General features: G+C 52.2%; 10 protein-coding genes across 10 annotated transcripts; 2 read left to right on the top strand and 8 right to left on the bottom strand.

Moving 5' to 3' along the window:
• Positions 1-334: 334 nt before the first annotated feature.
• N7458_003017 (eukaryotic translation initiation factor 4E) lies at positions 335-1,491 on the bottom strand (the record flags this gene model as incomplete). The annotated part of the gene is made up of 3 exons (XM_056906400.1): positions 335-548; positions 622-1,380; positions 1,457-1,491. The coding sequence occupies 3 exons, from the start codon at positions 1,489-1,491 to the stop codon at positions 335-337; spliced, it is 1,008 nt and encodes a 335-aa protein (XP_056770507.1).
• Positions 1,492-2,941: 1,450 nt separating this feature from the next.
• Positions 2,942-5,264, bottom strand: N7458_003016 (putative protein kinase; the record flags this gene model as incomplete). Its single annotated transcript, XM_056906399.1, has 4 exons — positions 2,942-3,131; positions 3,189-4,870; positions 4,933-5,105; positions 5,186-5,264. The coding sequence occupies 4 exons, from the start codon at positions 5,262-5,264 to the stop codon at positions 2,942-2,944; spliced, it is 2,124 nt and encodes a 707-aa protein (XP_056770506.1).
• A 54-nt stretch (positions 5,265-5,318) lies between these two features.
• Positions 5,319-6,365, bottom strand: N7458_003015 (uncharacterized protein; the record flags this gene model as incomplete). The annotated part of the gene is made up of 1 exon (XM_056906398.1): positions 5,319-6,365. The coding sequence occupies one exon, from the start codon at positions 6,363-6,365 to the stop codon at positions 5,319-5,321; it is 1,047 nt and encodes a 348-aa protein (XP_056770505.1).
• A 2,018-nt stretch (positions 6,366-8,383) lies between these two features.
• On the bottom strand, positions 8,384-9,261 carry N7458_003014 (uncharacterized protein; the record flags this gene model as incomplete). The annotated part of the gene is made up of 2 exons (XM_056906397.1): positions 8,384-8,572; positions 8,707-9,261. 2 exons carry the CDS (start codon positions 9,259-9,261, stop codon positions 8,384-8,386), a joined length of 744 nt encoding a protein of 247 aa, XP_056770504.1.
• Positions 9,262-10,510: 1,249 nt separating this feature from the next.
• On the bottom strand, positions 10,511-11,733 carry N7458_003013 (GTP cyclohydrolase I; the record flags this gene model as incomplete). Its single annotated transcript, XM_056906396.1, has 4 exons — positions 10,511-10,813; positions 10,870-11,174; positions 11,251-11,390; positions 11,450-11,733. 4 exons carry the CDS (start codon positions 11,731-11,733, stop codon positions 10,511-10,513), a joined length of 1,032 nt encoding a protein of 343 aa, XP_056770503.1.
• A 797-nt stretch (positions 11,734-12,530) lies between these two features.
• On the bottom strand, positions 12,531-14,214 carry N7458_003012 (WD repeat RBAP46/RBAP48/MSI1 family protein; the record flags this gene model as incomplete). Its single annotated transcript, XM_056906395.1, has 5 exons — positions 12,531-12,705; positions 12,770-13,255; positions 13,322-13,783; positions 13,857-14,133; positions 14,190-14,214. The coding sequence occupies 5 exons, from the start codon at positions 14,212-14,214 to the stop codon at positions 12,531-12,533; spliced, it is 1,425 nt and encodes a 474-aa protein (XP_056770502.1).
• Positions 14,215-14,792: 578 nt separating this feature from the next.
• On the top strand, positions 14,793-19,058 carry N7458_003011 (chromatin-binding exonuclease XRN1; the record flags this gene model as incomplete). Its single annotated transcript, XM_056906394.1, has 2 exons — positions 14,793-16,497; positions 16,573-19,058. 2 exons carry the CDS (start codon positions 14,793-14,795, stop codon positions 19,056-19,058), a joined length of 4,191 nt encoding a protein of 1,396 aa, XP_056770501.1.
• Positions 19,059-19,400: 342 nt separating this feature from the next.
• On the bottom strand, positions 19,401-21,304 carry N7458_003010 (cytochrome P450; the record flags this gene model as incomplete). Its single annotated transcript, XM_056906393.1, has 5 exons — positions 19,401-19,900; positions 19,970-20,713; positions 20,775-20,859; positions 20,940-21,065; positions 21,116-21,304. The coding sequence occupies 5 exons, from the start codon at positions 21,302-21,304 to the stop codon at positions 19,401-19,403; spliced, it is 1,644 nt and encodes a 547-aa protein (XP_056770500.1).
• A 416-nt stretch (positions 21,305-21,720) lies between these two features.
• N7458_003009 (snoRNA-binding rRNA-processing protein PWP2) lies at positions 21,721-24,656 on the bottom strand (the record flags this gene model as incomplete). Its single annotated transcript, XM_056906392.1, has 5 exons — positions 21,721-23,545; positions 23,604-23,851; positions 23,909-24,404; positions 24,472-24,584; positions 24,639-24,656. The coding sequence occupies 5 exons, from the start codon at positions 24,654-24,656 to the stop codon at positions 21,721-21,723; spliced, it is 2,700 nt and encodes an 899-aa protein (XP_056770499.1).
• Positions 24,657-25,002: 346 nt separating this feature from the next.
• Positions 25,003-26,587, top strand: aspC (septin CDC12; the record flags this gene model as incomplete). Its single annotated transcript, XM_056906391.1, has 6 exons — positions 25,003-25,137; positions 25,205-25,246; positions 25,307-25,469; positions 25,578-25,888; positions 25,957-26,465; positions 26,518-26,587. 6 exons carry the CDS (start codon positions 25,003-25,005, stop codon positions 26,585-26,587), a joined length of 1,230 nt encoding a protein of 409 aa, XP_056770498.1.
• Positions 26,588-26,686: the final 99 nt, after the last annotated feature.

Here is a 26,686-nt window from a genome sequence, read left to right as displayed (position 1 = left end):
AGAGAGGGCTATTTGGACATCAGGCAAAGTACGCCGGCTGCAATCAAAGCTGCAGCGGTTTTGTTGCGCAGAACTAGCAGAGAGGCCAAGAAAAAGGAAGAGACAACAGAAGCATCGCACATAAGCTCGGGGCAAAAAAAAAAGACAGAATAGACATAATCGGTTCACCCAAGACATAAAAATCAAATCAAAACCGCTGAGTTCGCCTCGATGCCCCACCGTCCCCCCCAGACCCAAACGCGTCCCAATGAGTAGTAAATTGTGCATGATATCTTTTTTTTTTGGTTGACTTTACTATACAGGGCTCAAGACCGAGAATGTCGAGACCAGGCATTCACAGGGCGGCGGTTCCCTTGCCTTTGTCCGAGTCGTCGTGGCCGGTGCGTCGCCGCTCGGATCCTAGGTGGCCCGTAGGGTTAGAGACCGAGGTTTGAGACTTTTCATGGCGCGCCTGGTCAATGGCGGAGCGCTGGGCAATGCTGTCATCGTGGCTCTTCCAGACGATGTTGGTGTCTGCGGGGAAGGCGAGCATGCGCTTGATCGTTTCTCTGTAGTAAGTCGTGTTAGTTTTCATGTACCGTCGTAGAATCATGCATTTCTCGGCAACAAAAAAGGCCATACCTGATCTTAATGTTCCGCCCGCCATCGTTCTTGGTCCACACACTCAAAACATCCTCGCCACCCCGCACGCTCAAGACGGCACCACAGACTTCGTCACCAGCCTCGGCAAACTGGTCACCCACCAGGGCGAGCAGCAGATCCTCCCAGTACCGATCAGCGACACCCTTCTTCAACCGAACAATCCACTTGCCACCTCGCTTGTTGGCCTCATCCTCCCACACAGGGCGGATACCCTTCTTGAAAATGTGGTAGTCCGACACTGTCGGGAGCAGCGAAGGCCGCTTGAGATGCGAATAAACCGCCCAGAAGCTCTCTACCGATGCTATCGAGGCAAGTGGCACTGTCGACTTCTCATAGTCGGAGTACTTGGGTGTGGGTGGTCGGTACCAGACGATCCAGGTAGACTTCAACGCATGCTCTCCGAGACCAGCGGGACCGTTGGCGTGCGACTTGGACCTCATCAGATCTTCCTGCTCTGTCGAGATATCGCGCTTGTCCCCGGGGGTCTTCACTTCTGAAGAGCCACCCGGGGTCTTGGGTGCGCCGAACGAAGCGAAAGCGCCGGAGCCGAGGCCGAATGCAGACGAGGCATTGGTGGAGGGCGAGGAGACGCCGGCAGATAGTGGGGAGATTGCGTTAAAAGGATTTGAGCGGCCGTGGGAGCTGTCGGGACCGAAGCGTTTGGATGGGCGGGGCAGGTCAACGCGGGCACCGTCCTTGCCGTCCGTCCCGGACATGGACAGGGACAATTTGGAGGAGCTGGAGAGAAGGGGAGGGTACGAAATTAGCTATGCTATCTCATTCAAAATGATCCGCGCACTCCACGGATACTTACTTTGCCCGACGAGTCCACAGGTTGGCATTATCCATGACGGCGGGTGTGACTGCCCGAGACACGAGCGGTCATGCGGGAGGGACAAAGAGCACGGGAAGGCGACCGGACAGCGCAAAAACAGGACTGGCACTGTTCAATCAGAGAATAGGATAACGGGTCGCAGCGACCGAAAGTTCAAAAATGGGCGAGTAGAATTGAAGAGTGGTGGATGGAGGCGGAGGAAGCGGGTGAGGTGGCGGGGGTATAAGTTCGGAAGCCGAGTGATGTCGTCAAGCAAGGGCGGATGGAAGGTTGGTAGTGGAAAACTGGATGGTCAAGAAGAGAATGGAGGAAGACGGTAGAGGACAAGTGGGTTGTAGAAGGTGGCAGGTTAGAAAGGTGGGGGGGGGGAGAAGGGAAGAAACAGGGTCGAAGGTGGGAGTCAGTGAAGACAGAAAGTGAAGCAGACGCAAATACCAAATGCAAATGGATTTGGATACCTGCCCAGCAGCTCCATCCACAGGGACCAACGAACCAATCATCGCCCGCCTCGCCTGCCGCCCGCACCGTCTTTTTTTCCGGGCTTTTTATTTTCTTCTGCTTTTCTGTTTCTGTTTCTTTTCTTCTTTTCTTCTTCACGCAAGACCACCTACTCAAATCACCGCCAGGGTCTGTCCTTTCCAATACCCTGGCGTTTCCGCCGTGTGTGTCGAGAATAAAATGTCGCTTCTAAAACCATCATCACGAGGGCTCTTCCGAGCTTCCCAGGATGCGTTGATGACCTGACAGACGAGACATTCCTTTGGCTTTTGCCCGACGTGTTCGGTGCATGGTCGGTTCATGATGATGGACCTCGATCCTGGTAGGGTACGTTCCCTGATAGCTATTTGCCCTATTCATCAAGCAATCATATCAAATGTCAATCAATTTGTTTCTTCTATGACGAAATCTCTATGAGCTCTCTGGTAATCCGAGGCCTCAACCGCCTTCATCCTACGAGGCTGGTTGGGCGTGAGGTCAACAGGCAAAGTCTGATACTGCAAAACACACCCTCTGATAGCACGAACTACTTGTTTAGAACTTGCACCGGCTTGATGCTAACAAAGACATTCAGTAGCTTTTCATTCTGTTCGCTTTCTTTCAATCTTTCTTCTTAGGCCGTTGAAAGATGTGGACTCCCAACGTCTGTCCGACCGTCCTAAAGCCTTCTACACCCTCGTGCCCTCCTACCCCTTCCGTCTAGATCCATAAATACTGTATGCTTTAAATAGCTTAGCGCCTGCATTCTACATGCAGAGAACCGATTTCAGAATAAACAAGCATTTTTATGCTGGTGGGCAATATGTGACAGAAACAAGCCCAGGATATCCCCTGAAAATGATGCCCCGTGGAAGAAAAAATCGAGTCGCAGATGCAAGCCATTCCTCCAGCCATGCCCGATGCCATAATAAACCACCGAATGCCAAAAAATAAGATTAGATATCAAGTAGCACCATCCATTCCCGCTCATGCTTGACTAGATGTCTGGTCAGTCCCTTCGGCACGAACCCTCTTAGGGTCCCGATCACTCGTCGGAACAGATGTCTCGGCCTTGCGCTTCTCCCGGTCCTTCTGGCTCTGCTGCTCGGCTCGCCTGGCCTCCTTGCGCAGAGCTTTGGACTCGAACTCGTGCCAGTCCCCTTCAACATGCTCCAATCTGTAGTAAATATTTAGTCAGGAAGGGACAGGTAAAACGATGGGGACAGTATCTTACTCGATAGCTTGATGAGGGGCGGGTTCCTCTGACACAAAGAATGGGTGCTGCAGTACTTCGTCGGCGCTTGGTCGCTTGCTAGGGTCATACCGGAAGACTTGCGTGATCATATCCAGTGCGGCGGGTGTTAGGATATCGCGGTAATGATCTTCAAAGACTCGCTTCTTGCGTTCGGCAGGTTGCATCAGCTGGAACCACGGCATTTCCACAATGTCGGGCCATTCAGCCCGTGTTGGAGTACCCAGAGTGTTGTAGATCTTGTCAAGCTGACTAAGTTCGCTACCTTCGCCGGGGAAGACAGCCTTCTTGGTGAACATCTCCATGCACACGCATGCCGCACTCCACACGTCCACGCTGGGACCGTATCGAGTCTCACCCAGTAGAAGTTCCGGGGGTCGATACCAGATGGTAATGACTCGGTTTGTATAGTCAAGCGGCCGGCTCTTGGAAAAGAATCGCGCTAGACCAAAGTCTGCATATTTCAGCTGGCCAGTGTTGCTGATCAGAATGTTGGCAGCTTTGATATCTCGGTGAAGAACGCCACGGTGGTGAAGGTAGCTTAGTCCTTCGAACATCTGCTTGGCTAGATCTTTCTTGTGCGGGAGAGTGAGAGAAAACGTGGGATGATTGATCAACCCCGTCAGATCGTGTGAGAGGTACTCAAAGACCATGAAACACTCATTCCTCTCAACCATGACCTCCAGCAGACTGACCACGTTGTGGTTGCGAAGATGCTGGAGTAGTTTGATCTCTCGCACGGCAGTCACGGGGAAGCCATCTTTTTCGCCTTCCATTCGAATCTTCTTGAGCGCGACCATGCGTTGAGTGTAGACATGAATGCCTTTGAACACCTTGCCGTATGTACCAGCGCCAATGACAGACTCATTGCCTGGCTTGCGGTAGTAAACCGAATCGGCATTTGCATATTCCTCAGGTATGGTCGGCCGGGGTTTGAGACGAGTAAGGATCTTTTTCTGCTTCGGCGGTACATCTCGCGGAGGCTGCGGAGATGGCTCTTTACGACGGCTCTCTCGGACGTCGGGGGGACGGTCGTTCTTCCGTCGGTCTCGACGATTGTCTGGCCGGCGGTCCTCTCTTCGATCCCGGTTATCACCATGAAAGTCTCGCGGTTCTCGCTGATCCCGGAAGTCCCGACGGTCTCGCGCATCGCGACCTCGATCACGACCCCTGTCCCGACCCCGATCCCGGCGGTCAAACCGAGGCTCGGGTTTGTAACTAGGCATTGGGCCATTGGTGAGCCGATTACGGGGGGTCGGCGGATCTGCTGCAGGTACGCGGGGTGGTGGCTCACGTACTTGCATTCGTTGCGCAAGATCTGGAACAGGCTTTGGGGCAGGCGTAGGCGTGGTTTTTGCCTTGAAGGTAAAGCTGAATTTTCCGCTCTTGTCTGCGGGGGTTGTAACCTGTGGTTCGCGATTCGGAGGAGGCATATTTTGTTTTATAGACTCTTCCGATGCGGGTGGAGCGCGAGTATCATCATCTCTTTGGAAGGTCCTGCCACCAGACTTGGGCCGGTTCTCAGGCTCAACCACACGGGGAGACTGCGGGTCATTTGCTGACGGCGGCCGAGTGGAAGGGGTTTGTGAGCCGTGAAGGCTAGGCGGGCCAGCACGACCATGAGAGCCGGAGGCAGTCCATTGCGAGTTATTGAAATGGCCATTCTTACCACGATTCATAGGGCCACTCGGACCGGAGCCAGAAAATCGGCGAACTGGCCCATGACTAGGTTGATCTCCTCGGTGGTCAGAAGGTCCGCCTCGGCGGGGTGGGCCACTGTGAGAGGGTTGAGGATGGTTATCAGACGAGCCATTGAACGGCCCATGGTGATTCTGGCGGTAGTGCTCAGCAGAGGCGTTCTGTGAATAGTGCCCCTCACGTCGATGATTGGGGGAATGGCTATGACAACGAAACCAAGCAGGAAGATTAGCCAAGGCACAAGAGACGTGAAAGTGAGACTGGGACAACGGATGACTTACTCAGACGCAGACTGTGCAGCCGGGCCTTTCCAGCCGCCTCGGCCTCCAGAATGAGGAGACTCTGGTTGAGGGGAGCCATGATGAGATCTCGTGGGCGTCTTCAATTGCGGTGAGGTTGTATAGGACCCAGTTTCTAGATTCGGCCGTGCGGGCCGGCGCCGCTGCTGCTTGTCATGGATATCAGGTGCACGCATTTCAAGCATTGGAAAAGCGTCTCGCAAGCTGGCTCGGCGCTCGCCAGGGACAGCTCTGCTGCTGCCATTGAGACTCGAAACCCGTCCAGGAGGCGAAGGAGAACGACCACGATCGTCGACAACAGCCTTGATAGGTCGATTTGAGTGCATTCCCTCGTCTCCTCTGGAGTAGGATGAATAGGCGGAAGCCTTCGATGCTGCCGATCGTGCAGAGTGCCGAGATACGGACCGGTATCGAGAATCTCTGTCGCTGTAGTCATCGGTAGGTGATCGAGGTCGTCGATCAGGTGAGAGACGAGATTCCCTATCCCGGACAGGTGATCTCGAGTGGCCGGATCGTGGGACATCAGGTCGACGACGGTCTTTACCCCGGCGATCTCGACCCCGATTGGGAGAACGCCCTCTAGGGGCACCACGTCCTGGGAAGCGCGCCCGGCTCCTGGATGGGGGCTCCAGTCGCGTTTGTCTCCATTTTTGGCAAATGATGAACGACGTTGGGGGAATGGAGGGCGTTGACCCCTAGGGGATGGACTGCGGGTTCTTTTGCGTTTAGATGGTGGCCCGAATGGTGAGTCGTCGTGCCGGAATCCTTGAGTATCCTTGCTCGCGGGCTTAGATGTATGGATGTTCCTCAAGTCACTGGATGACGAAGGTCGAGGGTTATCATGGTCTGACCGTCGAGAGTCGCGGAACCCGGACGAAGGACCGGGAGAACCTCGAGGAGGAAATCCGTCCAGAGGGAAGTCATTCGATGGGTGAGATGGGTCAGGGCCGAAGCGGGACGCGCGTGGTGGTGGCGACCTGTTGGGATAGTCGAAATGGCGGTCATTTGCCCGCGACTGACGGCCTCCTCGATCACGATAGCGACTTCTGCCCCGGTCTCGATTCGATCCTCGACCTCTGCGACGGTCCCTGTCCCGGGGGTCACGGTCTGGATCGCCGCTCCTCGGGTCTCTCAGCACCGGACTCCTACGAGACCCAGCCATGAAGTTTTCGCCAGCGGCATCTGGCAGTGCCAAACAATGAAGATGTAAGGATGGACAATCCAGAAGTGGATGCAGGAGTCTCCTAGATGTCGGAGGAAGCGAAGTAGGTGGAGCCGACACTGGATCGTGACCGCGTTCTCAGGCGGAAGTCTTTCGGATTGGGAGAGGGTCCGGATAATCTGTTTTTCCGGTGTACTGTAAAGCCGATGAGCCAAGGGACCACTAAACGTGGGGGAAATTTATACGCACCCGTTACTTGGACTCGGAAGTCACTCTAGTGCATAGAAATTGAAGGTCTACTAGATGCCGAGTTGTATAATTGACCAGTGCGAGACCGTCATGCAGGCCACTATGAGGTGGTGTGCCGGTGATGGTCGACCTGCGAGGCTCTACAGCTGAAGTCAATTGAGTGGTTGCGATATGCAGCCGCCAGGGTAAATCCACGGGATGGCAGGATTCAGCAATAGCCAGTTGTCGCTTTTCACTCGCGTCTGAGGCAGCCTTTGGCCGACCGATCTTCCGAGGCAAAGAGACGAACTGGACAGTCCTCGCAGGGCGGGAGGAACATCCCGTGCCGTGAGTCTTGCATGAAGCACAGCCCCAACACTCTGCTTCGGTGGCGTTCTGATTCTCTCTCCGTGCCGCATAGCGGATTCTGAAAGAAAAGATCACGGGGATTTGTGTCCCCATAGATCTGCATCTATCTACGTTCTGCATAAAGTCACAATGACCATGGCCTAGGCCCAATGATGCACAGCCAGGCCACACTCCGCAGGAGGCTCATGTGGTGGCCAGCAAGCTCATCTGCCTTGATGTTCACTTTCAGTCTCGCCAGTGCGAAGATATCAGCATTCACGCAACATGCTGCATCATTGTCGACAGTGTCCGTTCTCGGGTTGGTATATGTCGGGTAGCGTGGGGTGATGAGCCCAACTCGGAAACGTCGTTAGTATTGCTGGGAGTTGCTGGAGCGAAAGTGAGGATCTACTGCCTGGGCAGTGACTGCTGGCGTTTTACAACAGTTGGACGTAGGATCACGTCCATCTGAAGGTAACAAGGACCATCATAGGCTAACGGGCCTAGGTGCAGCATGTTGTTTGGCGCAGAAGCTGTGGAAGGGAAAGAAGCTCAGGAAATCTCACTGTAGGTATCACAGTTTCGAGATCTGAAATCGCCAGGATGTCGTGCCAGGCGAAAGTCGTTCAAAGTGGGTTTAAGGAACAAGAAGCGATGTTGGTAAAGGTCGCATGAAAGTAGCGACACGATAGCGTCCATCATGGGAAGGGGGACAAAGGCCCTCCTGTTAGTTTGTCCAAGTCAAGCCGAGACATGTCTAGCAGTGTAATTCAAAAATGGCAGTCCCCCCCGATCACTCCATGATCGCAATCGCTCTCCATTTTAAGAAACATCAGTCCACAACAAGCAGCTTCTGGTCACCCAGCAGAAACTCCATGTCGCGCATGTCGCATGGATTATTGTGAAAGGGACGCCCTGGGCGAGCTGATACCCGGCAGGAGGTTGGGTGGGATGAGCTGGCATGGGGGTCTGAAGTACTGACGTCCCTCATCGGTAAAGAGAGAGCCACAGATGGGAAAGGGGGAATATACGGGTATGTGCTAGAGTGATGATCAGATCTGGAGATGATCCACTAAGGAATAGTACGCCACATGGAAGCTGTACCGTGACTCGGAGAAGGTGGTGAGAATGTCACATCAGGCTGAGGTTGCGGCGGAGCTGGAAGGTGCAGATCATGTGATGAAGGTCACATGATACTGCGGGGTGCCAAGCCGACCTATAAGATATTACGTTATATTTTAAGGTTGTGTTTACAGTAGGTAGGTCGCTTAGTATTATCATATGCAGATACTATACACTCTCATTTTCCTTGGTTTCCATTATTAGACAATCGGCGTGCTCCCATCCTTCACCAAATTCATTATTATCGCCATACCACATCGCAGCTATGTATCAGATCCGTTAGATTGTTGGCAGTACAGATGGTGGAGCCATATCCAGGCTCAACTTTGCATGCTTTCACTCTCATCCGTATCGCCATCCTCTTGAATCTCAATGTCATCAAAATCTTCGGCTACATAAATTTGGCTCGAATCATCCGTTTCGGAAACATCAACATCCAAATCATCGTCGTTGGAAGCCATTGGCAGAAGCCCAGCGGCTCCAATGTTCCGATTCAGGACAAAAATTTGCTATTCAAAGAATGTGATTAGTATTCAACCTATACGACATGTTTGGAATTCGAGCACATTGAACTTGGAGGACCGCTTCGGAAGGACTCGCAGAAGCTCCTCCTCGTTTCTCAACAAAGGAGGTGAATACTCACATTGTTAGGTGGGCAGTTGTTCTGAGTAAGGCCAGTGACGTATTCCAATGTCTGCAGATTCCATGAAATATTATCATGAGAGGGCAGAGGGGCTAGGCGACCGGTAAAGGTCGCCGGAGGGATGAGGGGAATTCTGAGGTCGTTGTTGGTGTACCGAAAGAGCACCGGACCGCGATATCGTCCCGCGGTACCGGATGAGTGCATCGGCTGGATATTCTCCTCAGGAATGCCAGCGTACACCTGCATTTGAATCAAGTACGCCTGCATGGCCTCTTGACTATTAACCAGTTGTGGTGGGGGGCGTGAGGGCATCGGGGAAGATTCGGGAGGTGGTGTTGGAACATTGAAGTTTGCGAGGAATTCGTCCATTGCGGCCTGATTGAATGTGGGGTCATATTCCGCAAGTATCTGCTCGATCTCGTCTAGATCAATATCCCCCAGTAGTTCGGTTTGAGAGAGTTCCATGCTGATGAGTGCCTGGTCATTGGAGTCCTGTGGCGTATTGGTTTCGCTGTACCGCGTCTCGGTAGGCTCATTCGACATGTTGGAATCCATGAGGCTGTGAGCATTTGCTTGGCTGATGTGTGGTTGGTTTCAGACTAGATATGCCCAGAGGTTAGCTTCCAGTCAGTGGTAACGAGCTGATAGATAGGTAAAGCAGCAACTCTCGTTGGCATGCTGCTTGAACGCGGTTGTTCCAATATATGAACAACAAATGTGCCCGCCATATATCAGTCAGACTCGCGTGAAAGGCAGAATAAATAACCAAGTCGATCTTCTCCTTCTCGGGACGTACTCACGAAATTGAAATCGCCTTTGACACTTCGGGGAAGAGGAGAAGAGAGAAGGAGAAGAAGGAAGATGAAGGACCTATTTATCATCGTTGATGATGGTGAGGTTTCTGGGGGAGAAAACAACAGTGCCTAGATTCCCGATTGGGATATCATCGTAGCCTTGGAAGCAATCGTGCCGATTTCCTCTTTGGGAGTTCAATAAGATCCATTGCTGACTGTTTGCTCCTCCCGAGCAGGTTAATCCCAAAGTTGACGACTCGTTTTCACCCTTAGATTCTCTAGGCTCTCTCGCGTTTGGTGATCCACTACCCAATACCCTGGTAGTGAAGACATCTCCAGGGATCATTTACCTTGCGATGGCCATGGTGACCCACGGGGAGCATCTAGGAACAATACACTAGTTATTCTCTTTTTTATGAGCGACGAAGCTTTCGCAGGGATTTTCAATATCTTATTCTGAATATAGCACATTGGACATGTATAAATAAGTAGAGACAGGTCCTGCTATCAGGTGTTGAGAAGGTACAGTATGAAACGTTAAGTGTTGAAACAGCCTCGCCGGTGCCGCCAGAAGGGGTTCAGCCTCCAGAACTAAACTCCAACTAAACTCAAAAGCAGAAATGGCCCTGTGGAGGGTGTGTTAGTCTAAACATCGTGAAATGAAAGTGTGTCATCGTTGAGTCGGGACAATGCAAGCGTGAGAATATGTGGGGTGCTTGCTTTCAAAGTCCCTGAAGACGGCGGGTTGAAAGATCGCAGGGCGTCGGCATCATTCCAAGGTATATGCAAGAACCAAGATTTGGGAAGAACGGCAAGAAACATAGACAAAATAGAGAAAATAGACACCCAGATCCGTGCTAGAGCAACATGCTCATGAGAAGAAAGCCAGCATTGAATTAAACCTGTTGAAAGGTCACCACCAAAACTCCAAAATCGTAACTTGTCTCCCCGGCTGAGAAAGGAAAAAACAGCCAAATGTAGCAGGGGAAGGTAATAAAGACAAGAATGCTCTATCGCCGGTGCAACAGCGTCAAGAACTCCTCACGAGTCTTAGCACTCCACCGCTTGCATCCCAGCATGCAGCTGGTGGTCGTGGTGCTGCCAGTCTTTGGACACCCCGCACACCCCCCCCCACAGTGGGAGGATTCCATGACAACTCCCACACCTCGGGGCTTGAGGACTTCGGAGATTGCCAGAGCAACCTGTTTGGTCAACCGCTCCTGGACTTGAAGTCTGCGAGAGAACATCTCAGCCAAGCGGGCTAGCTTAGAGAGGCCAAGGACACGACGAGCCGGGATGTAGCCGATATGCATCTGCCCCACATTGGTCAGCATGATTCGATGAGGAACATATGCAGGGTCTGTCCTACCTTGCCAGTAAAAGGCACCATGTGGTGCTCGCACAGCGAAAACACGTCAATGTCCTTGACGATGACCAGCTCATCATGGTCCTCGTGGAATACTGCGCCATTGACCAAATCCCGCACATTCTCCTCATAGCCCTTGGTGAAGTAGAGCATAGCCTTGGCATATCGCTCCGGGGTCTCGCGGAGACCCTCGCGCTCGGGATCTTCACCAACACATTCCAGAATTGTCCTCACTGCTCCCGCAAGCTTCTTGATACGCTCTTCGTTCTCCTCTGGAGTTGACTCCAACCGCTGCCGAGTACCGGGGCCTGGTGGCGAAAAGAAAAAAAATGGTTAGAATGAATATCATAAAAACGGGAGCGCGGTTGAAGCGATTTCACTCACAGGGCCAACTAAGACCGTCAAAGTCGATAGGAGGGTACATGGTATAGGGGCTTTCGGGGCGGCTTGATGTCGCCGGCGGGGTCAATGGACCGCCCTCATCCCGGGGGTCGCGGGGAGGCTCGTTCAGAAGAAGTCTACCGCTGCTACTATGTCAGATATAAACAAAATGTTGAGTATAAAGATGCAAATGAGAACATACCGCAGGCTCAAGGCAGTCTGGGAAGCTCCGGCTTCGGTAGCAGCTGTGGAGGCAGTGGACTCACCCGCGGGGGGGGCCTTGGCGTCAAGGCCCTCAAATTCAGCGGGAACACGAGGCGCGAAGGAGCAGCGAATGGAGGAATTGAGACTCTCACGTTCCCGAATATCACGAGTACGAGTCCCGCTGCCGGCCGCCGTGGAGGATTGGAGGGGTGAGCTGCCGTTCAGCATGTGGGACGGTATGGCCGACGGCTTAGCCGGGCCTGGAGGAGAGCCGGCACCCATGACTGATGAACTGAGGGTATTCGGAAGGGCTGGTAGACTCAATAATGAACCTGATATGGAGGCAGAATAAAATCAATGGGCTTAGCAGAACATTGTCAGCGACATGATGACTCTACTTTTTTTTGACGCAAATGCAATCCGAAATCACGGGACGCTAAGCCCGTTTGAATCAGTTCCCCTCATTTTTCCCGGCACCGCCTGCCTTTTCCAGCCGTACTGCTCCGGTGGTGCCATCACGTTGTCCGCGGAGGACTATGAGCATCCGAAGGATTTCGGGGTTTCGCTCTCGAGAAGTTGAAGGAAAGTGTGCTATTTCTCTGTAATAGGAATGTATTAATTGGTGGCTCCCGTAACTGGACCGACCCATTGGACTTTTATGCCAATTTGGTCGAAAATTTCCCGAGTATAACCTTACAGCCCCAGTGATAAGATATGTCTCACACCCCACCTACGGGCGTGTCTGCTCACATATTGACGAACGTTCCAACCTCATCACTAAAAGTTAGAACTGCGTGTGATCATTATGGAATGCAATATCCATAGGGCTATTTCAAGGACGAAGTGAAAGAGTATTTCTTGCCGGAATTAAGCCAGGCAAGTATGAAAAACTACATATGATAGCAGATAGGTAATCGCGGCGGCTTCTTGATTGAATTAATCATTGGTATTCATATGTTTTTTGAACTATCCCCCAATTATGAAGCATTTCGCCCGCAACTATATCAGAAAAGAACAAAATGGCGAAGAACCACGGGAGTCATTGCGGGAAAGGAGGAGAGTCAGCCGGGCAAGTCAGATCATGCCTCTAGCTCCTCCGTCGGCACATCATCCAGATCCTTGCCCACGATCGCGTCTGCAACCTTCCATACCTGCAGCAAGTTGTCCTCGGCAGCTGAGCAAAGCACCCACGGATCATTGAGGTTCCAGCTGAAGTCGGAGATGCGGTTAGTGTGTCCACCGTGCATGAAAAGGCTAAAGAAAGAAGTCAGTCATCCGAAAACCAAGAGGACAAAGCACGCGACGTCGGGTGACTTACAGTTCTGGCGGTCCATCCTGGGCATCTTCGGGTGTCTGTTCCTCGCCTGCTCGACTGAGGTCCCAGAACATGATCTTCCGGTCGTAGCTAGAGCTAGCCAGCACGGACTCCTCGAAGGGATGCCAGGCAATAGATTGCACAGAGTCGGTATGCCCCTCAAGAGAGTGCAGCTTGGCCTTCAGGTTGCGCAAGTCCCAGATGCCAATGGTCTTATCAGCAGATCCTGTAGCCAGGATTGTCTCTGAAGCGGGATTGAAGGCAATCGAGTTGATGGCATCCCGGTGCTCGCCGCCAACGGAGGCAACGGCTCGAGTGCTGTCCGCATTACGGACATCGATGATCTGGAGTGTGATATCGTCGGAGACCGTACCAATCAGGGATGAGTGAAGAGGGTGATGCTGGACGTCGTTGACGATGGAGGAGTGGTGGGTGTAGGTACGGGTGGGCTTGACAGCCTTGTTGCCCTTGGTGTATGTAGTAATGTCCCTGCATATATATTAGCAAAGAGCTCATGAATGCCAATTCGACACCTCGTTAACCGGTAGTTCTCACCAAAGTCTGACTGTCTTGTCTTCACTACCTGTTGCGAGGTGGCCAGCATCATGAGGGTTCCAGCTCAGACCAAAACCTTCTGCCTCATGACCTAAAAGCTCCATCTGAGGGTTCACAGTTCCCGTAGGCATGCTCGGGTGCTTTGAGCGATCCCAGATCATCACCCGGCCATCCGTGCACATGGTTGCAATGATGTTGGGATTTTGTGGTTGATAGCGGGCCTTGTTGACCTCTCCCTGGTGGTCAATCTTCTGGACAATGTTGAACTTGATTTCCATAGGCGGCTTCTTTGAGCCACCCCCATAGCCACCGATTTCGCCCTTGTCCTCATCGTAGTCATCAGGGTTGGGGGCATTAGCATTGGGAAGTTGGACATGGGCGATCTGGAGGTAGTTCTGAGCATCCCCAGCGGTATGGGTACCGATGAGAAGGCGATGAGTAGAGTAGGGCTTGTCGGGAACACTGTGAGAGAAAGATCAGTCGGGAATGTCCAATCCGGGAGACTTGCGGATGCTTGGAGCTTGGAGCTACTGACGCTTGCACATCAGGCAACCACTGAGTGGTCAGAGTCGGCCACTCAAGAGCTGTACTGAGGATCATATCGTAAAGGAAAGGTGCATTTTTCTTCCATGTCTTGTACTCTGCGTAGAGGCGTCTGGGGTTAGCCATGATGATCGAAGGCGGGATCGAGATCGCGTGCAGCATAGAGATGCTGAAGTAGAGGAGTATGATAACGAGAGAAGTCAATTTACCTTCATTGATGATCTTCTCTTGAGTGTGCTCTTGCTCTTTCTCCTGATCTTCCACTCCAGCTATCGACCTGTTAGTTGGAGATTTCCTGCCACTTCAGAGAGCTGTAGCCACTCACCATGCTCCTCCTCATAGGGCTCCATAGTGCTGTTATAGGACAACAATAACCAATGCGATCACGAACAAGCTGTAAAAGATCTATCTGCCGGGAAATGTGTAGCTGGAACTGGGGTAATGGTGTGGAAAGGCACTGCGATTTCACGAACACGAACGCGACTTTGCGACGGGCAAGCTCAGACCGCGTTTAATCGTTAATTGTTCATGGGCGACGACTAAGGGACCGCTAGACCTAATTGGGACGTCTGAGGCTTGGCGGTGACTCCAAGAACAGCCCGACACCTTGGAAAGCTTCCTTCTCCACGACTCACGACTTTAGACGTCTCCCTCCTTTCCTTTCCCCCTGCTGGGGCTCCCTTTCTTACTTTACACAACTCTTGAATATCCTGACCCTGTGGTATCTACCCTTTTGAGATCCCCTCATCTCTTCACGTTACTCCTCCATCCTCGGTTGAGCTTGCTTTCTTCGATCACCAGTTCACTCTGATTCCTCCGATCGTCACCTTCAATCTCCCCTCACCCCAGCAAAATCCTGTAGCTGGTCTTTTCATTTTTTCTCCTTATCCCGATCTTACGAATCCTTTGACTCGAACCCATCGCCACCATGGGTGTTCCGAAGTTCTTCCGCTGGCTGAGCGAGCGGTATCCCGCGATCTCCATGCTGATCGCTGAGAGCCGCATCCCCGAGTTCGATAGCCTGTACCTCGATATGAACGGTATTATTCACAACTGCACGCATAAAGACAGCGACTCCCCGACATTCCGAATGACCGAGGAGCAGATGTTCATCGCGATCTTCAACTACATCGAGCACTTGTTCGGCAAGATCAAACCAAAGAAGCTCTTTTTTATGGCGGTGGATGGTGTGGCCCCACGCGCCAAGATGAACCAACAACGCGCGCGTCGCTTTAGGACGGCGCTGGACGCCGAGGTGGCCAAGGAGAAAGCCATCCAACAAGGCCTGGAGATGCCCAAGGAAGATGCATTCGACAGCAACTGCATTACGCCTGGTACCGAGTTCATGGCGAAATTGACGCAACAACTGAAGTATTTTATCAACAAGAAGATCTCGGAAGATGCCGATTGGCAGGGGGTTGAGATTGTGCTCTCGGGCCACGAGGTGCCTGGTGAGGGTGAACACAAGATCATGGAATACATTCGGCGCGCGAAAGCGCAACCCGATTACCATCCAAACGTCCGCCATTGTCTTTATGGTCTGGATGCTGATCTTATCATGCTGGGTCTGCTCAGTCATGACCCTCACTTCTGTCTCCTCCGAGAGGAGGTGACTTTCGGCCGCCAAGTATCCAAGAAACCAAAGGAGCTCGAGCACCAGAACTTTTATCTTTTGCATCTCAGTATGGTTCGGGAATATCTGGAGCTGGAGTTCCAGGAACTAGAACAAGAAGGCGCCCTCAATTTCCCATTTGACATGGAGCGCGTGATTGATGATTTCATTCTCATGGCATTCTTTGTTGGAAATGATTTCTTGCCGAATTTGCCCAACCTACATATCAACGAGGGTGCGCTGGCACTCATGTTCAAGATCTACAAGGACGTGTTGCGAAAGATGGGTGGATACATCAATGAGGAAGGTGTGATCAATGTGGGACGACTTGGAATTCTCGTGGAGGCCCTGAGCGAGGTTGAGCACCGATTTTTCCAGGCCGAGAACTCCGATGCACAGTGGATCAAGGCCAAGCAGAATGGCAATGACGGAACGCTGGAGCTGAAGCAGAAGTCGAAAGAGTTGACCATTACCTCGGCCCAAAAGGACCTTCTCAAGAAAGTGAAGAATTATGTCCTAAATCGGCCTGGCAAGGTATCCCAGTCCAAGCCACTGGATTTCCCTCCCACTCTTCCGGCTCGTGATCGGGCGTTCCTTGAGAGACTCGCGGACGAGCTCCGCGTGCAGTGGTCCACCGTGGACAACGAGACTGGCGATCGATTCATGCGCATTCAGCTCCCACAGCCGGAAGGCGACGATGAAGATGACGAAGATGACGAAGATGAGGAAGCATCTATGGCCGTCCAGCGCATTATTCGCAAGTACGAACGGGCGAAGGTCCAGGATATGACAGCCGAGGAGGCGCAAGAAGCCGCTGAGAAGAAGTACGACGCCAAGTTCCAGGAATGGAAGGACAGTTACTATCGTTCCAAGTTTGGCTGGGGACTTGATAACGAAGAGGAGATGAAGCAGTTGACAGAGAACTACGTCCAAGGTCTGCAGTGGGTCTTGTTCTATTATTATCGTGGTATTGCTTCGTGGCCCTGGTTCTTCCGGTATCATTATGCACCTATGATTTCTGGTCAGTCAATCTTTGCTGGGACACTGTTCTTGGTGTCTTGATTTTTCCGTTGTTTATACTTACGTTGGATGTCAGATGTGAAAAAGGGTCTTGGTGCCGACATGAACTTCCGACTTGGGCAGCCTTTCCGACCGTACGATCAGCTGATGGGTGTCTTGCCGGACCGCAGTAAAAAGATCGTTCCAACTGCCTATTGGGATCTCATGACCTCCCCCGACTCTCCTATCATTGATTTCTACCCTCGCGATTTCGATCTGGACATGAATGGAAAAAAGATGGAGTGGGAAGCCGTGGTCAAAATTCCTTTCATCGACGAGACACGGCTTTTGAATGCCCTCAAAAGCAAGGAGAAATTCCTCACTCCCGATGAAAAAGCTCGCAACTCCTTCGGGGCTAGCTTGAAGTTCACTTATTCGCCTGATGTGAACTTTGTGTACCCGTCTTCGATGCCTGGTGTGTTCCCTGACCTTCCCTACTGCCACTGCATTGAAAATCTCTTCGACCTTCCCACCATGGAGGGACTTGAGCCATACAATGGCCTGATGGAAGGTGTACATCTCGGCGAGGCGGCTCTGGCCGGCTTCCCTAGTGTCAAGACACTGCCCCATGTCGGCCAGTTGGGTTTCCATGGAGTTACCGTGTTCCAGCAGGAAAGCCGCAATGAGAGTCAAGTCATCACTCTTCTTGACCCAGGAAGCCGATCCGGCGTTGAGTTGGCCAAGCAGAAACTTGGAAAGCGAGTTCATGTTGGCTATCCATATTTACAAGAGGCGCTCGTCATTCGCGTTTCGGACGAGCTGTTTGACTACATCCTTCCGCCAGGCGAGCAACACGTTGTGCAAATTCCTCACACTCCTCAGCAAATCGAGCAATTCAAGAAGAAAGCGCACAGGATCGAAAGCCACTACAGCAAGCGTCTTGGTATGATCATTGGAAGTGTGGAGTCTATGGTTCATATTCAGCCTCTAAAGGGCATGATCAAGACCGACGCAGGTGCCGTGATCAAGGACTTTGCCGATATTCCTGGCCAAGAGACCGATTACGCCCTCCAGACTGTTGTCGATGATGTTGTTAACCCCGATGAACGATTCATTGAGAAGGAGGCTCTCCCTGTCGAAGAAGAGTTCCCCCTAGAGTCTCGCGCATTTTTCCTCGGTGACTTCAACTACGGACGGCCCCTCCAGATCAAAGGGCATACCGACGGCAAGGTAAACGGGTTGGTCGCAGCATTGAAAGATCGCGAACCCGAGTTCGGAAAGGCACGAGTCAGGCAGTCTGAACAATACTGCCCTTATATGCCCTCCTACGCTATTGCTCGCAACCTCAACCTCAACCCTTTGGTGCTGGCCAAGATCACGTCTTCCTTTTCCGTTGATATCGACAACACGCGAGTGAATCTGGGCCTGAACCTGAAATTTGAGGCCCGGAAGCAAAAGGTTCTTGGGTACTCTCGCCGCGGTCAATCTGGATGGGAGTTCAGCCAAAAGACAATTGACCTGTTGCACCAGTACATGATCAATTTCCCCGAATTTATCGCTGGCATTCAGCGTAATCCTCAACAGGATCGCTATTCCCCCACCGATTTCTATTCCGAGGACATCGCCATCGCTAAGATGAAGGATATCCGAGAATGGCTGAAGTCTATTGAGAGCCGGGACTTCGAGAGAGTACCTCTCGATGCCGAGCAACTGGATTCCGACATCGTCCAGTTGATTGAACAGGATGCCGACGAACTCGGTGTACCTCAAGTGGATTTCAAAACGCTTCGCAAGATTCCTCGTGGCGCTCTGCTTCGTCCCGCCGACGTTGAACATCGCCTGGGCAATCAGACGTTCAAGCTTGGAGATCGGGTTGTGTATTGCCAGGATTCGGGTAAAGTGCCCATCGCGTCCCGTGGTACGGTGGTCGGTCTCACGAGAACATCTCGTGCTCTTCTGCTTGATGTCCTGTTCGACACGAGCTTCATGAGTGGAACTACTCTTGGGGGCCGTTGCTCCCCCTTCCGCGGACAGACAGTGCTTGCATCATCTGTTCTGAACCTCTCCTTCCGACAGTTGGTTGTCAGCTCCCGTGCTGCAACCAACCAGCAACCCAGCCAAACACCAATCCCTCTCACCGTTGGTGGCTATGGTGCTCCCTTGGGCCCCAATGGACAAGGCCAGCTGAGAAATGCGGCCGCTCCTCCACCATTGAGAGGTTCGTTCAAGGGCGCGGTGTCTGGCCAGAATGTTCACCGTGGTGGCCGTGTTGCTATGAACGATGGCCAGCCTATGGTGCTTCCGCACCGCCCTCATCCCAACAACAACGGCCTCCCTCGTGGCCCCCGCGGTAACGGAAACCGTGGCCGAGGTGGACACAGAGGTGGGTATACCTCAGTCGATAACAGCGACCCTAGTGAGGGTATTATTCAGAATAACCCGAACTTCCACCCCAGGAACATGTCTCAGATGCCTCCACCCCAGGGGATGGACCGGGGCCGTGGTCGTGGACGAGGACGTGGCAATGGACACCGTGGTCGCGGCCGAGGTGGTCGGGGTGGTGCTGCACCCGTGACCAACTAGTAACCTGATGGAACTCTTTCCTCTCGAGGTTAGAGAGTGCTGAAACTACGGTCCTAACCATTGTGCAAATGGGGGTCTTGTGGGTATAGCCTGGTCGTGCGAACTGCGTACGGCTGGTCTTTATGCCTGCCTTTGTGTATTTGAAAATGAGCAACATAAATCAAGAAAACAAGATAGCAAATGAAATGATGCCATAACTCAAAAGCTCTCCCTTGATGAATATCTTCTAGTCCTCCAATAAAGGAACTCGCTCAAGGCGCGGCAAGGCAATCTCATTGAGAACGAAAGCCTCAAGAACCCCTGCACCTGCACAGCGATACGAAGTAACAAGGACTCTCAATTTTACCTTTGCCTCTTTCGAAACAATACCCTCGTATTAGTATTGGGGAAGATATGTTCTCCAATACCAATATTCGCCGGTCTCCATCCAACTCGATCACCCTCAAACTTGAATTCATACTCCATGATAATCCGGCTCATGATCGCCTTGATCGTGCTCGCGGCGAAAAAGCGACCCGGGCAAGCTTGACGACCGAATCCAAAGTGCATGTTCGACGGACTGATACTGATGAAGTTGGTAGTGGGAGATGGACCCGTTGATGTTCCATTCTGCTCTTTCTTCTGCTTTTCAGCACTCCTATTTGAAGTTGTACTCAATGATATTAGTGCATTTCTATCTGCTGGATCCTGACACCATCGGAATCCGTCAAAAATAGCTGGATTCGAGATGAAATTTGGATCTTTGCTGATGGGACCCGATGGGAAGCAGATATGTACTCCCCGAGGGAGATGTAGGCCGTCTGATAGCGTCAAGGGCATTTTCACGATGCGGTGCATTGACACTGAGTTGGGTCAGGTTAGCAGGTGTAGGAAAATACCAAACAAAATAGCAATAAAAGAGGATCACGCACATTCGCCTGGTGGACCCCAACGCTGCGACTCACGTAGGAAACTATCCAAGCGTTTCTGGGCATCAAATGATGCCTTGGTAGCATTATCCCACCCACTACTCAGCGTCTGCATGATTTCTTCACGCAATGGCTCGATATACTCCGGCATTGAAATCAAATCGTAAAGAATCTGACACAGGGCGATAGAACTCGTGTGCACAACAGCCAAGCTCATCAAAATCAGATTGTGATGTGCCAGCGCCTCGGGGTCGAGATCCTGCTCGTCCTCTGCCATATCCATCATCCACTGCAGGAAGTCGTCCGGCTTGACATAGGACGGGTCATTGGCCGCTTCGGCAGCGCGACGCTCTTCAATCATTGGGACGAAGAGGTTCTTGGCGAATTGGAGCTGTTTCTTCATTTGTCGGACTGAGGGGAGGAAGGGGGCAATAAAGGGCCTGATAAAGTTTGGGAATGGACGTAGGAGGAGGATGGTTATACCCACGTTGACTGAGTAGTTGCTTGCGATGTCGAGCCATTGATCGTTGCGCCGGAGGGAGTGGGCGAGGACTCGGGAGGTTGCACGCGAAATTAGTCTGACGAACATTTCGTGGGCCTTGACGGTGATCCATTGGCCTTTGCCCGGGATCAACGATAGTGTTAGAAAGTCCATTGAATAGTATCGAGTGATTTCACCTTCACAATCTGGGAGGACAGAGTCGAAGGCGTAGCGCAATTCGTCAAGTATCCACGGTGTGATCCGAGCTGCGTAGCGTTAGTGGAAGAAATTATATGTCCTGAGTTGAATATGTTCAAAAACACATACCAATACTGGGAGTCAGACGCTTACGAACAGTGTTCGAAGGCAGATAGCTGTTGACCTTGATGTTGGTGTATTCCCCGAGCGCATTCTAGCTCATGTATACTCAGCTTTGCACCTAGTAAGCATAATATATCCCTCCGGCCGCAAAAGAGATAGTAATGACTATACCTCAAACTGCGCATCCAAAGAGCTAATGATCGATGGCGGAAGATGCTTCAACTCCTCCACATACTTGATAGGCAAGACAACAATCTCTCCATCACCGGTGAGCATACGAAAGGGATCATTCTTGAACTATTATCCAAGTCAGCACATTGCGAATACTTATCTTCGCGTTACAGGACTTTCTCATAACCCCCGTATATCATCGACTTCGCCTTTGGGTAGAAGATGAACCGGTTGAAGAGGTCCGGTAGGTAATCACTGTATCTGATAATGGGGATCTGCTTGAGGCGTGCATCGGGTTTCTGGCGCAATAGGTAGAGCACCACCAGTAAGACCCCCAACATGGGCCATAATGCAGAGTCGGACATCTGAGATACAATGGAAAGCAAGAGACAGATTGGAAAGCTCACAAGGATTTCCTGGGAAATTAAAAACGGCTCTCTGTGTCAGGATAAATGGATGGAAGGTGGCACAGAAACCGTCGGATAGTATTGGGGGTCAACCTATGGTGCTGGAGGGAGCTTTTGAGTGGTGAAAGAAATTTGAAATATTGAAACAAAGAACAAACTAAAACAAAGAACAAACTAAATAGTCATTGTAGAATAGCCCTTTTTGGAACGGAAATGCATCCTTGTTTGCTGAACTGCTTCTATTGTTCAATGAAGACCCTGTTAGGGACCCTTTTCTATACACACTTTTGAAAGGCTCGCCTTTTTTTATCCCTAATATACAAACGCCAGGCGCACATGCAAAGTAGACATTACAGGGGAATCTTTCACGATACTCATTCCAGACCGATCCATGAACCTTCGTCATCGTCGTCAGCTTCGACCATCTGGTCATCGGCTTCGTCGGCGTCACCGTTATCCAGAGCAAGTAAGACCGTGGACGGCTTCTTATCGGCAAGGACGGGCTTGGACAGGAGGTAGTTCAGGTCGTAAACATTCTTCTCAGTGAGTCGCTTGAGATTCTCTCGAATTTCGTCGACAGCACGCTGGACCGCACGCAGCTCGGGCGCAAACGTCCCCGAGTTGTCTTTGAGGTAGCGACCGTGGCAACTGAACAAAGACTCAATCCAGAGCAAATTGAATTCCAGATGGGGGGTCTCATCAGCTGCGTGTGCAACAAAGCGAAGCAGGCGGGGCAGATAAACAGTAGGCACGGACCGCACCACGTGCGGGATATCGGAGGGAGGGATTGCCTCGTACACAGCGCGTAGAAGCTTCGATTCGTTTAGACGGAAGGCCATGATAAGGGCCTTTAGGAATGTGTTCTCATCGTCCACGGTGTCAGATGCTGCGGCCGCCTTAGCGGCATCAAGAGTGGCTAAGATGGTCGACGGAGTGATGGTGATGTCCAGATCAAAAGGATCAAAGACAAAGTCCGTGTCCAGACTGTAGATGAGAAGACCCTCGGTGGAGGCTGCACAGAAAGAGCGACCGCTGGGGGCGAAATCAACCGAGGTCACCCGTACCTCCGGTCGGACACTGCGCACGCCAGGATCACCACGATGCGCGCCAGGCAGGGAACGGTCGATGCGATCTTCCTTGTCAGACATCTCACCAGACTCGTCGAGGAGACCGCGTGGTCCGGCCTCGGTAAGGTCTCGGCTGTTCAAGAACTCCTGGGTACCATCCAGAGACGTGTTGACCGAAACCGTGAACTTTTTGATAAGAGATCCGGTCGTTACGTCGTACAGACAGATATACTTGCTGTTACCAGCCGCAAGGATACAGCTACCATCGGCACTGTAGGTAATACGGTTGAAGGATTTGGTTCCGGCTGAGTTAGCGGCAGTGCGCCTGTCAGATAGTTTCCGACCACCGGAAACATCACGACGTCCGTCAAGACCACCCTCTTGAACCGCTTCAAAAACGTTCCAGAAGGATAGCTGTCCATCGAGAGTAGAGGCTGCAATCTGCAAGCCATCGGGTCGGAAAGAGACGCTGAGGACGTCTGACTGAAGCTGGAGAGGCTCACTGGTCTGGGCTCGGCCGAAGATGCTCCAAACGCGGACTGTGCGATCCCAGCTGCCACTAACCAGGTGGTTACCATCGGCGGCAAAGGCAAGGCTGGACACGGGGGCCTCGTGGCCAGAGAGCTGATCTAGCAATTGTCCGGTTTGAACGGACCACACGTGAATGTCGAAATCGTCGAGCGAACCGGCGCACACGACTTCGCCACTAGGGTCCACCGCCAGGGAAGAGAATGAGAGACGGGAAGGTGCAGTAAAGGTGCGGAAATTGCGGTACCGTATCAAATCCCACGCGCGAATCGAACCGTCCAACGAGGCAGTGAACAAGACATTACCCTTCTTGGCAAACTGACACGCGGTCACTCCGCTCTGATGCTCGGTAAAAGTCACGATGCAAAAGCCTGATTTGACATCCCACACCTTGATCTTACCATCATCGGCAGTTGTAACAATCTTCTGGCCATCGGGCGAATAGACAATTGAGTTCATGGAGTCGAGATGACCCTGCTGCTTTAGAATGTACGACTCGGACTGCCACTCCCACACCAACAGCTGGCCAAACTTGGACGATCCAAATGCAAGCCACTCTCCGGATTGATTGATTGTCACAACGTCGATGTTGCTCTGAGAAACACTGTTACAGAAACGAGTTAGAGAAACAGTTGAGACGCAAGTCGATACGTGACGCCTACCTAAGAAGATGAATCGTGTTGAATTCTGGCAAATCGTAGAGCCCAAATAGGCCATTGGAGAAGCCGACAACCAACAAATTGGATTTCGCATGGAAGGCGGCGCAGTTGACTTTAGCGTCATTTTGCATGAAGAAGTTCTTCTTAGTAATTCTCCATCGAGCCGATGCAATGTCCTCGCCCGTCTCAAAGTCCTTCTTCGTGAGATACTCCCAACGGAAAAGAGCACCATCCTGACTGACAGTGTAGATCTAAGGGGGGGTTAGTTTCATGCCACAAATAGATACCAAGTTCATTGGAAAACTTACCAGTTCTTGATTAGCATCAAACCATGCGCATACAACTCCATATCTGTGTCCAGACAGGGTTGTAGGCTCAAACCCTTCCTCTGGATCCAGACTCCATACCCGCGCCGTCAAGTCCTTAGAGGCAGTAAGCAGGAACCGGGAGTCACTCGACCACTCAATGTTTTGGATATCGTCGAAGTGTCCCGCAAGGTCGCGATGCAGAACAAAGGGCGCAAATTCGATTTCCCCGTTTGTTTCGGTACCGGGCGTCGAAGGAGTCTGCCAAAGCTGAAGGCGTCTGCCCACGGCTACTGCAAAGTGCCGACCCGAGGGAGAGAACTTGAGGGCTGACACTTTACCCTTGAAAGTAAAGTGGTGGATCGCAATGCGACGGTGGAAATTGGTCAGGATAGCTCGGCCGTCCTCATCGACCGTGAGCAGGAGATTTCCTCGCGGCGTGAGGTCGAGGCGGACGATGTTCTTGCGGTGGGCAAAGGGAAGGGTATAGGAGGTGTTGCTAGAAAGTCAGAGTATAAGCAATTGCGGTCAAAAGGTATTGCAGTTTTCAAGTATGGACAACCTACTGTACAAGATCAAAGACCGAGACACGATTGCCTACAGGCGAGAGCAAGCAGGTGCCATCGGGAGTAAAGAGCAGGTTGCCCTTGCGGTAGACTGTCCCCAAAAGATTGGAGAACTAAAAACAGAGTTAGGCAGCAGTTTCTGAGAAGCACCGAGGAATCATACCAACCTTGAAGTCTGTCTTCATTTTCCCTTTGCGACAGCTCGAAGCGCTCCGGTCAAAAATTCGTCTTTTTGCTCGCAACCGCCAAATCCAAAAAAGATAAGCCTCGGATCAGCGATAGTCCGGTCCCGCACCCAAAGGGGGATAGTGGATACGCTAATCCCAAACAGGCAAGGCCAGGTATACTCCAGAAAACGAAAGGAGATTCAGGGGGAAGCAAGCAACGAGTAGCTCATCGCCTCTCCCCTTTTCACTCCAGGATCTCCGACCAATCTTCCCACTCCAGCCCGGTCAATTCCTGAGGGGTCTCTCGTCGCTTTCTTCACATCTTTCCACCTTTAACACCCCCCACCCGACCAGCACACTCATCATGTCCACAACGGAGACCGCCAGCCCCATTGGCATTGCCAATGTAAGACCTCAGTTCCTTCCCGTATCTCCGAAAACGCGTTTTGGTGTCATGAGAGCTAACCACAGCTTACTTGCTCTAGCTCCCCAACCAGCGGTGTGTACCTACACAAAATCGATGCTGAATTGACTCTCAAGGCCAGCTTCTAATTGACGGTATCCAGACACAAGATTGTCGCGAAGCGGGTGCGGCTTTCACAATTATGGTGTGTCTGAGCTTGGAATGCCCCCAACTTGGGCCTCGACACTAATGACCCTGTCTGCAGGTTGCCGGAGAGTCGGGATTGGGAAAGACTACCTTCATCAACACCCTCTTCTCTACCACCATCAAAAACTATGCCGACCACAAGCGCCGCCACCAGAAGCAGGTCGACCGCACCGTCGAGATCGAGATCACCAAGGCCGAGCTGGAGGAGAAGTTCTTCAAAGGTGCGATATTCCGGACTCCGATTAGTCGATGAGGATGGATGGGAGCTTTGTTTACATCGTGCCGATTGTATATGCGGATTATTGACCCGGCTCGATTTCATCTCACAGTTCGCCTGACCGTTATTGATACCCCCGGCTTCGGTGACTACGTCAACAACCGCGACTCGTGGCAGCCCATTATTGAGTTCCTGGACGACCAGCACGAGTCCTACATGCTCCAGGAGCAGCAGCCCCGCCGTAGCGACAAGATTGACATGCGTGTGCACGCCTGCTTGTACTTCATCCGCCCCACTGGACACACCCTCAAGCCTCTCGACATCGAGGTTATGAAGCGCCTGAGCTCCCGTGTCAACCTGATCCCCGTTGTTGCCAAGGCCGATACCCTCAGCCACGCCGATCTGGCCAAGTACAAGGAGAGAGTGAGTTGGAAAACTATCTGAGAAGTTTGGATGAACTTGGGGGGCTTTATGGACTAACAGACAACCAGATTCGTGCCGTTATCGAGGCCCAGGGCATTAAGATCTACACCCCACCGGTTGAGGAGGATGATGAGCACGCCGCTACCCACGCCCGCAGCTTGATGGCTGCTATGCCTTTCGCCGTCATTGGTTCCGAGAAGGACGTCAAGGCCAACGATGGCCGTGTCGTCAAGGGTCGTCAGTATGCCTGGGGTGTCGCCGAGGTGGAGAACGAGGACCACTGTGACTTCAAGAAGCTCCGTTCGATCTTGATCCGCACCCACATGCTGGATCTCATCCACACCACCGAGGAGTCCCACTACGAGGCCTATCGTGCCCAGCAGATGGAGACCCGCAAGTTTGGCGAGGCCCGGCCCCGCAAGCTGGACAACCCCAAGTTCAAGGAAGAGGAGGAGAACCTGCGCAAGCGGTTCACCGAGCAGGTCAAGGTCGAGGAGAGCCGTTTCCGACAGTGGGAGCAGAAGCTCATCTCCGAGCGCGACCGACTCAACAAGGATCTCGAGGCCACTCACGCTGCGTATGCTCTCATTCTATTGAATCTTTCTTTCATAAGTACTGACCTCTGGCAGCATCAAATCCCTCGAGCAAGAGATCGAAGGCCTGCAAGGCTCCGGCACCCGCAGCCACGGTCGTCGCTAGAATGGTTTTTCAAAAAGGGAGTGGGCACACTCGTGTCAGTTCTCTCGTCGTTTCTTTCTCTTGAGTACCCAATGTCTTGCAATTCACGCGCTTGGGAGG

This window comes from Penicillium daleae (genome assembly GCF_028827525.1).
Source record: "Penicillium daleae strain IBT 16125 chromosome Unknown utg000002l_segment0_segment0, whole genome shotgun sequence".
In the NCBI taxonomy this organism is placed as follows: domain Eukaryota; kingdom Fungi; phylum Ascomycota; class Eurotiomycetes; order Eurotiales; family Aspergillaceae; genus Penicillium; species Penicillium daleae.
The sequence above is the reverse complement of the archived record's forward strand: the minus strand, read 5'-3'. Positions and strand labels throughout refer to the sequence as shown.